Raw genomic sequence first — 13,013 nt, 5'->3', positions numbered from 1 at the left:
ATTCTTATGCAGCTTCATATAGTTATTATATCAAGTCTCAAGTTCCCAGTTAATTACAACACACTCATTTTGATTAGATAGTCACTATAGTTGCTGAACGAGAGTCTTATTCAAAGATTATTGAAATGAGAATGTGATTTTCTAATTAAATAAGATACTTCAAAAATTACCAGAATTAGCCAAGAAGTGTTGGATTGATAAAATTTACTTGGAGAAATGTCATAAACATGAAGCCTGTAGAGAACACATTTGGCATATGAACCTTAATAAGTCTTCTTAAGAATGTATATTGTCCTCAGCATGAGGAGAGGGCTTTGTCCAAATAATCCAATATTTTTAATAGAACTAGCAAGGTGATTTCCCCTCTGTTACTAAATAATGTGTCAACAGTCTACCCTGGGTTCTCCCAGCATGATTAGAAGAAAGGATTTTGTGTTTACATTATTTTCATTACAATGCATTTGAAATTAGAACTGCTTAAAGGAAGTACTACTTTTTATGGAATAGTAAATAGATCTTTCTTTTATTGTGTAAACCAAAAGATTTGCTAGTATTATCTATATTCGTTGATTTTTTATTTCTTCAAATTAGCAGTGGCTTTCGATACCTTTTGAATATTATATTCCTGATTATATTTACTCTTTACAATAAATGCAATAATGCTTTAATATAAACAGCACCAATAGATCACTTGAATGATGACTTCCTGGTAACAGCTCAGTTGTTCATCTTCAGTGGGGGTTACTCAAACAGGGGTATTCTAAACTTTTAAGCAGATAGATAGCAGTGCACTAGGCTAAAATCTAAAATGGTAATTGTTATGCAGAGACATTAGTTTTAAACTGGTGGTAACTAGAAGCTTCTTTTTTTGGGAAAAGTCACAAAACCTATTCCTGAAAAATATTTATTTGTAGTATTTGTTTCTCCTGGGTTTGTTTGTTATTAAGCCATATTTTTAATACTTACTGATAATGAAGGCTGAAAAAAAACTGTTAGAGGCTCAAAATTAAGCAGCTTCCGCACAGTAAATTGTTTTTCTAGTAGTATGGAAACTATCTAAAGGAATAGACTTTCTAAAGGCAAAGAGTGAAAAAAACCTCTAAATCATTCCAAACTGTGAAGAAATATCCACATTCCATCTCTAGCACTGTAAGAATATTAATACCAACCTTTTGCTTAAGATTTTGTTTCATAATATTACAGCTGAAATGCATCAGGATGCATTAGCTGCCTTCTATTTCTAAGACAAGTAATTCAAAAACCTATTGACCTTAGCTGAAAAGGCCAAATTCAGAGAAATAAACTAAAATGGAAAAAGTCTTAAACATATCTGAAACAATCATCCTGATATTTTAGTAAGATAATGATGTGATTCTGTGTGGAACTTAGGGATTGTTTGGGATCACTAGACATCACTTAAATCATCCATTTGGTTATATACTCTGTTCAAAAGAAAATGAAACAACTAAAGCAATAAAGGAGGAAAACTGAGGTGCAGGTAGGCTTTGTGTAAATGGTTGGGCTAGACCCTCTCGTTTCCAGCATGACTCACTTGCTGGGGAACTTCCACAGCACTTCTGTGTCATGTTATGATCTCAGGGTAGGCTCATGAAGTGATGTCTAGGTGGGTTGCTGGTGCATGCTTGCATTCCTGGAGAAGCAATCTATATCTTCCGCTGCAAAATTGGAAGACGAAGGCAGAACTTAGTGAAGCAACCATATGAATTTTCACAGACTTGTTGAAAATATGAAGACAGTAAAATGTCTTTATAATTTTATAAAACCTGACAATTTTATTCCTGTTTTTCCCCTCATTTCAATCAGGTGTAATACTTATTCCCAATGCTGGCCTTAGTAACACTCAAGATGGTGTGGGTTAAATGACAGCCCTGGGACTAATGTGATCTTTCTCAATGAAACTTGTGAAAATTTAGTACATTTTTAGGAGTTGAGAACCAGAGGTTCTCAGGCTTTGACCTTTTGCAGCACCTTAAGGGTTATCTGCCACATATAACCATTAGATCCTGAACTCCAGTTAATGCTTTTGATTGACTTGCAACTTGCTTTGTAGCAAAGTCTAAGGATTTTAAAACAGCTAAAAATGTTCTGTTGAAATTATTTAAACTTGACTGTAAAATGTCATTTTATTTTTATATTGTGCTTTAAACAAAATAAAAGCACATTGGAAAGAAAAAGAAATCACAGTTAATTTCTGCCATATACATTATCTTTGATTTCTTTAGGTTATGTAGGAAAATTATGTAATCTAAATATTTTTTGTAGAAATAGTTTATTTAAATAGTAGGCAAAACACTATTTTATGAGAAATTTCTATAGCAGAGAAGTTTGGGCTATAAATGCGTATTTCAACAGAAATGTGATTAAGCCTCAAATTTGCTTTTTGTAAAGAAGAATACAACCACCAAAAGTTAGTTTACAATATGCTATTTTTTTTCATAAAATACAAACACACTAACTGTTATAATTGCAAAATCTGTTTCAGCAGTACTTTTCTTCACAATAAATCTAACTAGTTTTGTAAAAATCTATCTCATTAGTAGAATATCTGTATTGGAACCATTCAAACAATTAATCAGAGCAGTTCACTAGCAGTGATACTGAGGTTTCTACTCACACGTGAGTTTCTTGAAGTACTGTCAGAGAAGACATAATTAATTGATTTTCTCTTATAATCATCCCTGATGATTTTAATCTTCTTAAGCTCAGACTCATGACTGCACCTCATTACACAGATATGTGGGAAAGGAATAAGTATGGCTTTCCCAAGAAGCAGAATTGATTTCATATACATCCATTTCCTAGACTTTAAGGATGGTATGAAAGATTCATAACAAACCCAGAAGCAACAAATTGAGTCTAAACTTGTTTTGAGGTCTGCCTGGATGATATGAAGAGCAAATACGTTGGTAATATGTGATGATAGAGCCATCAAGTTGTGATGAGGTAAAAAAATCACCAGCAGATCATCTTGAATCATTATGACACACTTTCTCATGGTATGTCCTACTTCTTTTGTAAAGCAGGAAAGGAACTGGTCTCTCTGTATAGATCACGTTCCTCTAATAATGAATCAAAAGTCTACTCTGCCTCCAGGACTTACATATTAAAGCACCAGGTAATCTATTGTTAGGGACTATTTGGGGACTCAAATAGTCTTGGTAATAAAAAAAAATAAATGTCATTAATAGAAAAAAATCTCATGTGAATTGAAACTATTTAAACTAAACTTACTCATAGAATTTTCTAGAACGTGCAAATTTAAGTTTGCAGAATTTATCTCAGCTCTGTAAAATGTAATGGTAAACATTTATCTAGCTGTACCTTGACAGTAACAAAAAACACTGTGTTTGCAGTTCTTTGGTCTGTTTAGAGTGTAAATGTTAAAAACAAAATCAAGTATGCCGCTTTGCAACACAGAGGAAAATATCTGACTAAAGATGAAGCTAAAATTCAGTCCATAACACATTCCTTTTTGTCAACATATAGCATGTAAGATCACTTGTTTTCAGGCAGTCATAACAATGCTGCCTGGCAAAGAATGGAGTTATTGCTTTGATGATAAACTTCCGTAGTTTTGACAGCTCATTTTGAAGATTTTGCATTGCATACTGTATGTTTCTTGGGAGTATCTGTTAATGGAAAAGAGGGATAATACACTCTTTTAAATGGACTACACAGATTGAATTACTGAGAAAAAGTAGATGTAAAGCAATTTAGGTTTTAAAGGAATGTGTAGAATTTAGCAGTATTAAAACTTTTGGGAACTGTTTAAATATAAAGCTATCTAGTAAAATTGCTTGAAGGACCTTTGACTCTACAAAGAGACTATATATATCACAGAAAATACAATAACTAAAACAGCAATGACACACAGTTTTTGTTTTACTGTGCTGTATATTTCTTCTATGTTCCATAGAAGCTTAGAAACAAAACGAGGCAAAACAGAAGTGAGTTAAACTTGGATTATCTTTGAAGGGAAAATCTTAACAAGAAAGAGGAAAGGTGTTTCTAAATTATTCCAGTCTATCCAGTTAGTTCGCTGGAATCTGGAAAGCAGCTAGTGTAACCTAAGATCTTTTCTGTAAGTTAATAATTTTAGTAGTACATTGTTGTATTGGCAACATTCTTGACATTGGGATAAAATACTGATCCTTTCAGTTAAATATTGTTCAGCTTCTGGAAACTAAGGAAAGATCAGCACACTTTGAATGTAAGCATGAACAGATGATGTCTTATCCACAGACTAGTACGTGACAGTTGGTTGCAGCTGAAGAACTTGGGTTTAGAGTAAACAGCCTTTAGGAGGGTATTCTAGACTCTAGCAGTCAAAACTTAAGACCTGTACATTTCCTTCATCAGGATCTGTTTTTCCTTATCTCAGGTTAATTCCTGGCAGTGACTCTATGGGAAATCTAGGCAGTGACTCAAAACAGATAGAATAGAGCTAGAAATTATTATAATTTTAGCAATCAGAAGAAAATAGGATTATAGGTTTTGTTCTGTGATGCAAATTATACAGTAACTCTTATGTGTAGTAACTAGTAGGTAACCACACTGTAATTTTTATGTAATTCCAAACTATGTGAAATTCACAGCAATTTAATGTTGAATTAATGATCACTTGCAGTTTCAGCCACCTGTTTTCTGAGCTACAGCAGGTGTCTGGATTTGAAGTGGTAATGGGCATGTGATAAACATTTTGAAAATGTTTTCTTTAAGCTGTTAGTAAAGCCTATACTTTCCTTTCAAATAAAATGGATCAGTATGTCAAAGACTTGCAATGATGACAAGTCAAAAATGACAGGCTTTTGTTGACACAGTCAAAATGACAGGAGACTCTCACAAGGAAGTCTGCATTGAAAGAAAGGGAGAGGAGAAACAGAATGATGGGAAAGTGACCAGAGATATAGTAAGAACAAAGAACTTGACCAGGAGGAAAATTCCTAGTGGATTTGAGGATAAGGCAGAAAACGAATTAAAAATCTTTCCTTTCAGTTTCCATTCCTTCCCAAAAACAAAGTAAAAAAGATAGTGAATTAATCAACAAAGATTTTTTTTTCCAAGGAATTGTGAGGGTTTTTTTTTTGTTTTTTTTTTACAATTAGAATGAAAAATGAAAATAAACTTTGAGACAAAAGAGACCTGCTTGGCCATTTAGACATTCATAAGTCTCTGGGGCCAGATAGAATCCAGCTGAGAGTATTAAGGCAGCTGGTAGAGTTGTTCAAAAAACTACTTTCCATCATCTACCAGCAATCCTGGCTGACTGGGGAAATTCTGCTTGGCTGGAGGCTGGCAGATTTTACTCCCATTTACAAGAAGGGCCGGGGGGATGATCTGGGAAACTATAGGCCTGTCAGTCTGACCTTCGTGCTGGGGAAGATCATGGTCATCTTGAGTGCTATCACACAGCACACACAAGACAACTGGGTGATCAGATCCAGTCAACATGGGTTTATGAAAGGCAGGTCCTGCCAAACTAACCTGATCTCATTCTATGACAAGGTTAGCCACTTAATGGATGAGGGAAAGGCTGTGGATATAGTGTACTTGAGTTATAGTAAAGTCTTTGACACTGTTTCTCACAGTATTTTGTTTGAGAAACTGTCAGCCTCTGGCCTGGACAGGAGCACACTCTCCTGGGTGGAAAATTGTTTGGATGGCCGGGCCCAAAAAGTTGTGGTAAATGAAGTTAACTCCAGCTGGAGGCCAGTCACAAGTGGCGTCCCCCAGGGCTCAGTGCTGGGTCCAGCCCTGTTCAATGTCTTTATCAATGATCTGTATGTGGGGATTGAATGTACCCTTAGGAAGTTTGTCGATGACACATCTTGGAGTTAGTGTTGATCTGCTTGAGGTAGGGAAGCTCTGCAGAGAGCTCTGAACAGGATGGATTGATGGGCTCAGGCCTGTGCTCAGGACACAACAACGCCGTGCAGTGCTGCGGGCTTGGGGAAGAGTGGCTAGAAAGCTGCCTGGCAGAGAAAGAACTGGGGGTGTTGACCGATGGCCGACTGAACATGAACCAGCAGTGTGCCCAGGTGGCCAAGAAAGCCAACAGAATCTTGGCTTGTATCACAAACTGTGTGGCCAGCAGGATCAGAGATGTGATTCTGCCTCCGTACTTGTCATTGGTGAGGCTGCACCTCAAATACTGTGTTCAGTTTTGGGCCCCTCATTACAAGAAAGACATTGAGGCCCTGGACCATGTCCAGAAAAGGTAATAAAACTGGTGAAAGGGCTGGAGAACAAGTTTTGTGAGGAGTCGTCAAGGGAACTGGGGTTCTTTAGTCTAGGAGGCTGAGAGAGAACCTTATTGCTGTCTACAACTGTCTGAAAGGAAGTTGTAGCGAGGTGGACATTGTTCTCTTCTCCCAAGTGGCAGATGACAGGATGAATGGGAATGGCCTCAGGTTGCGTCAGGGGAGGTTCAGATTGAACATCAGGAAAAATTTGTTCACTGAAAAGGTTATCAAACACTGGAACAGGCTGCCCAGGGAGGTGGTTGAGTCACTATCCCTGGAAGTATTTAAAAGATGGGTAGATGAAGTGCTCAGGGATATGATTTAGTACTAGAGAGTTATGGTTAGACTTGATGATCTTAAAGGTCTTTCCCAACCTAGTGATTCTATGATTCGATGAAAATAGAGCTGCAAATTACTGTAAGAGATCAATTTGTCCAGGAAACATAATTCAGACCCCAAAGGATTCACTATTGTTATTTGGCAAATAATATTGGATGAAATTATAACCTGAGAAAACTGTAATATTCATAGCTGTAGATACTTATTAAAAATAGGATTTGGTCCCAGAGTAATCATTCTTTTTATTCCAAGTAAATAGAGCCCTGAAATACTTGCAATGAGGCAGGATCAGAAATAACCAGGTCATTACCAGAGAAAAGCTTTACTTTCTTTTCTTGTTTGTGCATACGTTTGACTTCTAATACATACTTCACATTTATCTTCACAGAGTTTCATCTTGTTCTTTTCAAATTCTCATTTTAATTTGTTAAGAACAAGCTGAATTCTTTTCTCCACAGAGTCCGACATCTCTCTTGTACTGGGGCAATTTGCAAGCTTTTCACTACTGTATTGCTGAAGTTATTAATAAGTAAAACTTTGTCCAAGACACATCCCTGGGGGGTCTCACTTGAAATGCTCTCATTATCTTACACTGAACTAAAATCTGCTTCTTGTCTACATTTAAGCTGTGCAATTTCATTTAGATCACAGTTTTATGCTAATCTTCTAGTATGAAAAGAAGGAATGAAGAGCAGGGTGAACGCCAGATCCTGTCATCAATCCTTTCCTTCTGTTTGAACCCACTTCCTCCCTACAGTGGTGGAAACTCCCTGAACTAGCTGTAGAGGGTTGGAATGAACCTTTTATACCATGCAGGATGTGTGCATCTCCTAGCCTGCAGAGAGGGATAGGGAAGAAAAGGCTGACCACTGCAGGATACATCTGCCCTGTTTCTTAGTTAGTGTGTAAAAACATTATGTCAGATGTGTTATAAAATCACATAAAAACGTATTTTTATGCTAAAGATGCTAACTGGTGTTTCTAACGAGTATGAAGTCTTAGCACAAAAAAAGTGTTCATGACTTCTAAATTGTGCCTATCTTTTTCCAACTAGGAGCAACTGAATGACATGCTGATTTTTGGTACTAAGAATTATGTTGAAAATGGGAGTTCTTGGAAGTAATTTTTACATAGTTTAAAATGCATTCCTATATTTGACATAACTAAAGAAAGTGTAGATACTTAAACATTATGTTTTATGCTGCCTGGGACAGGAGCTGTATCTTCCTTTGGAGGAGTGCAATGGGTAGTGTAATAACATGATAAGAGACTGAACCAACTCAAGTAATCAATTAACTCTGCAGTAACTAATACTACTGACTGAGCTTTAACTCCTCTCTCTCTGGTACACAAATTCCACGTTGAGTATGACCCAATTACATCGGTGTTTAGGCCAGTGAGCCTGAAATTCAGGCCTCAAGTTGAGGGGTAATTGCCCATGCAATGAGAAAAACAGCTGCTTAGTTGTGGCCTATGCAAGCATCTATGATAAATGAAATTAGGTTCCTCCTCAGACTGGCTGTGTCAGGGTCCAGCTATACATTTGACAGGCACTGTGATAGTGGGGGTATCATGTTTGTATATATGTCCCTGTATAATCCATCCATTTTCTCTCACAGACCTCCTCCAAGCTGGAGCTAGCTTTTCTGTTCTCTTTTCAGTGACTGAGTAGCCATTGAATCTTTTTCAATCCTTCGCTCCTCTTGTCAGTCTTCACAAAGGTCTTATATTGCCATTTACTGCTAAACTGCTGTGTGTTTTCCATGGAGGTTTCTTAGGTTGCATTAGTACAGATTAACACCTGTACTGTCATCACTCCTCCCAGTAGCGGTTCATTGTTTGCTAAATGCAAGGTCATTAACATTCTGTTTTCTGTCAAACAACAACCGATTTTCTTATGAGAGTTGTAGCAATGTCTGGTTCACCAGCACATCATGTGGATATAGCTGCAGGAAATATTAATTAGATATACTGAAGAATGTAGGAGGATTTATTTAGCCATGCTGTTTTATTCTGACAACTATTGCTGGTTTTGCTTTTTTGCCCTACCTGGACACTTTTATCTAAGTGAGATTAGGGAAGGCCAGAGATCAGATTTGCTGAGAGAATGAAGGAAAGGGTTTGAGAAGCAGTTGGATAGCCATCAATTTTTTTGTTCTTTTTTTCTATAATAATTTAAAGAGAGGCTTTAGCTCGGCTGTTTTACAATATTATCAGCTCAATCATGGTTTAGTGATTGAACTCTTTCAATTAATGAATCATTCAAAAGCAAGGATCTGACCTGTCAGTCTGGAAAAGAAATAACACTTATCTGCAGTTTATTTATGAATGTTTATATGAATAAAGAAAGAAAAAGGTGTCTTCCAAATGCACTTAGGACTTTTCAGGAAATATTTGAAAGCTGTGACAATCCTATGACCATTTCTAACAATTCTAACACCTTTCACCGTTTGGACAAGACTAGTCTTTCTCTTCTCCTCTACTTTTGTCTTTTTCTAACTCCAAATACCAGCTTGACATGTTCTGGCCTTTGAAGCCAGAACAGCAATAATAATGCCTGTCACCAAAATGACAGAAGAGGCCAGCACACTGAGTCTTAAATCTCAGAGAGATGGAGGAGAAAGCCTCTGGAGCCAGGAATGTAAATAGTCCTGCTGGGGCAGCTCTTGCGGGCAATATTAGGGCATGGACATTGGGACATGCCAGCTTCTTCAAGAGGATGTCAAGCAGGCAGAAACAAGATGATCTGTCAGCCTGACAGTCTTGCCATTTGTACATTTCCAGCCTTGCAAATGTTTCCTTTTCTTCTTGGTTTTTCTATGTTTCTACTGATATGTGAGATGGGCTCGTTTTGGCAGTGTGTCAAGAGAGGCCATGAAGCAGGCATTATGGACTAACTTGTACTTCACTAAATAATTCCAACATATTCTTTAGAGTGTTTGGGTTTTATTAATTTCCTAATTATTCTGCAAACTTTATAGGTCAGGGCTGACTATTTTTCTGTTTTCAGTGACCCTCATTCCTGGCAAAATTCACTTGTAAGTAACTTCAACCAATGACTGTGAAAGGTGGAAGCGCCTCTGATCTGCTGATCACATCCTTCAGTTATCTTTTCAACAAAATGGTGGTGAAAGAAACATGACTCATGAGAATCTCATGGTTTACAGTAATGTCACAGCTGCAGTCAGAAAGAGCAGAATGTAATGAGCCATTGAGAAGTTCAATTCGTTTTACACAAGTATGCTTTCATACCCTGAGGAAGTGGAGGCCAAACTTAATGCTCCAAGAGGTCCCTTCTACTTATAGCTTCCTGAAGAAAGGAGCTATTTATCCATCCAAGCTCAGACAACGGTGTCCTCTGGCCACCTGTGAATTGAACATCTCTTCATTAGTACTCTGATCAGCAATGGCAGAGGGGAACAGGCTTGAGGAAGCTTCTTAAGGGTTCTTAACAAGCAAGGCAAAAAGCACAACTAATTTACCCATATGTAAATGTAGGTCTTGGTTCAAGGAGGAGAATAAATGAAATGCTGTACTTCAGAGAACATATTCATGCTTTGATGAGGATTACAGAAATTCTTGGCTGAACTTGACAAAAGAAATCATGTAAGGAGGGTTGTTTGTGGTATGATCATTTCTCATCTCAATTCTCCTTGTGATTTTAGTAACATAAATAAGTGTGATCACAGCTGTGGCTATTCACAGTGTCTCAGTGTCATAAAAATACTTCCAAGTTTCAGAAAACCCCTTCTTTTCACACATAGGGAAGACCTACAAATCTAGCAGAGTAGATTTCACAACATCTTTTCCAATTGTCTGTTTCTGTTGCCTCTGTCAGCCTAACGAACGCTATAAAATCTGGGTGTTGTCTGAAAAGCTTATTTTGTGGTGAAAAAGAAATACCTGTTCTGCTAGAACAGAAATATTTTGGCACTTTTACAGCTGCCTGGGGTGCATTTCCAACAGCCCATCACTATTCAAGTGTTTCGAGCCTGGTGAGAGATACAGAAGAAGAATACCAGCTATAAGTGACTACAGATCAACAGGGAAACACTTTAATGAGTTTCATCCATAGATTAAGTTATAAAGTGCCATACTAGGCTTACACACCTAATCTGAAGTCATACACACTGGATAATCTATTCTAATGCTGCATAATTTGTAAGAACTGTTATTTTACCTGTATAATTGCATGTAGTCTGAGACAAACAAACAACAAAACAAGTAGTGTTAGATTCTGAAACCGAATAAATTGGAAGAGATGTCCTGAAACCAATGAAATTATTCTAATTTTGATCCCCTACTTCTTAAGTATACCAGAAGTAAAAATGTGAGCTTGAACGTTTTATTCCTAAGTATTGTCATACTCTGAGTACATCCATTCTTTTGGAACTGCTACAAGCATATTCAAGCTTAGAATGTGTAGAGTAACTTAAATTTCCTTTCCATAAATTACTTGGAGAATAAGCTATTGCATCCTTATTAATCTTTCCTTCATTTATTGTTGTTTCAGGTTAGGTTTCCCCATGATGATTGTGTCCTGTACCATCGGAATGTGCTATCTTCTAGTTGCTCATGTTGTACTAGGTTGGAACTCATAGTAATTTATGGTTTCAAGACTCAAAGAAGCTTTCTCTTTCATTTAGTTTATGTATCAGAACACTAAGAACACATGTAAGAGGAAAAAGATGTGTAAAACCCCAACCTATGGTATCAATCAAAATGATTGTCAGCATCAGCATCAGGTTTGGTCATTCTTAACTTTCTGTTTTGTGAATAATTTGCACAATTAGACAATTAGACATTAAAAAGAAACCATATATTTAATTATTAATGCAATATTTGTGCAGATGAAAAGGCATCATCACAAGGGAATACGTTGTGCCCAAATATTTGTATTGATACAATCTGGGTATAGTCACAGATGAAAAACTCATTCACAATACCAGATGTTCAGTAATTTCTTTTTAGAGTTTCATTTGTTTTTGTCAATGTATTTAGCTGTTTGTATTAAAGTAACTAATATTCAAGTTGTAATAATAGTTAAGCAGAAAGTCTGTACACTATGAAGGATGTATCATTGTCTATGTTTAAAAATAAACACGTCTCCTGAAAATGTGCTGTGAAAGTACTTATTATTTTGGAACCAGGACTGCATTCTATGGAGGCTTTTCCATTTTAAAGCTGCTAATCAGTGTTAAGATGCCTTTTTTCTTGAAAATAAATTGATGTTCTTCTTCTTTAAAAACTATGGACATAAAATGTTATAAAGCACTGGGCATCTTTCATCTAATTATTAATTCACTTCTGTGATGGAGTACTCTAAATCTTTTATTAGGTTAATACACTATATGGAAGAATGAGATCATACTTTGGATTTGATTTCCTTCTCTCTGATAATAGTGTGTTAAGCCACATATATCGTTTTGTATGATTGGCTGCCAGAACAGGTCAAACTTCTCATTATGAAAATTAAGTCCTATGGGGCATTCAAGGTCTCAATCCCCATCTTTCAATACCTTTGTGGAATTGGTATGAATTACTTCTGGATCTATTTTATCTTGAGTCAGAGAAATTGGTGACCTGGTGATTGCAATTCAAGTGAACATGATTGAATAACTGGAACCTGGTAGAGATGATCAAGCATGGATTTCCCTGTACTTAGACCTTGAGATAACCTGATAAGTGAGATAGAAGCAGCATGTCTTCCACAGAGAATATGACATTAATCATGCATCCCATTTTACTCATATGTTGGTTGTATTCTTCACCTAAATTTTATTTTAAGTTTGAAATATGAGGTTAAGAGGCTAATAGAAATGAATCACAGCACCCACTCAAAGCAAGACTGGCACACGCCTCTTCTAGGAGGTTCAGAGGCAGTGTCTGGAGCAGGAGGAGAAGATTGCCCAAAAATATACAAACAAGACTTTCACCCCCATTCATGCTTGGGCCCCCTAGGCTGGTGAAGTTTCCTGCAGCAGACTGGATTTTGCGGGACTGTTGAGAAACACTGAGGGTGCTCTAACAGTGACTAACTGTAGATCACAGGATCTTCTGTAAAGAACAATTATAATCTCCACTTGCTTTTATATTACCCCCTCACTCCACAAAATAGATCAAAACAAACCAAAAACCAAATCGATGAGCTTGAAAGACATTCCTTCAGATGATTTATCTGAAAATGAATTTGGCGTGTCTCATTCTCAATGTGGAGACTTTTTCTTTGTAAGATCAGTTTACTCTATAGTAACTGGAATTCTTTTTCAATTAAAGAAATGTTTATGCTAATTAGCTTAATATTGACTCCTGATTAAAAGTATTCATCCAATATTTTATGACCCTCGATATTTTTCACATTGGAGGAATCTTGATGCAGTCAGTGGTTATGTAAGGGCTGTTGTATTAGGC

At 36.7% G+C, this 13,013-nt stretch overlaps 1 protein-coding gene across 4 annotated transcripts in view; it reads left to right on the top strand.

Moving 5' to 3' along the window:
* The window catches only part of OCA2 (OCA2 melanosomal transmembrane protein), a 188,547-nt gene extending 176,849 nt beyond the window's left edge, over positions 1–11,698 (top strand). For all 4 annotated transcript variants that reach the window (XM_009568932.2, XM_054079259.1, XM_054079270.1 and 1 more), the window contains one exon: positions 11,116–11,698. In XM_009568932.2, coding sequence (XP_009567227.2) covers positions 11,116–11,203 — 88 coding nt within the window. In that variant the 3' untranslated portion in view covers positions 11,204–11,698. The remainder of the gene's footprint in view (positions 1–11,115) is intronic.
* Positions 11,699–13,013: the final 1,315 nt, after the last annotated feature.

Source organism: Cuculus canorus, chromosome 1 (genome assembly GCF_017976375.1).
Source record: "Cuculus canorus isolate bCucCan1 chromosome 1, bCucCan1.pri, whole genome shotgun sequence".
Classification (NCBI taxonomy): domain Eukaryota; kingdom Metazoa; phylum Chordata; class Aves; order Cuculiformes; family Cuculidae; genus Cuculus; species Cuculus canorus.
Note: the sequence above shows the minus strand (reverse complement) of the source record. Positions and strands in the feature narration are given on the sequence as shown.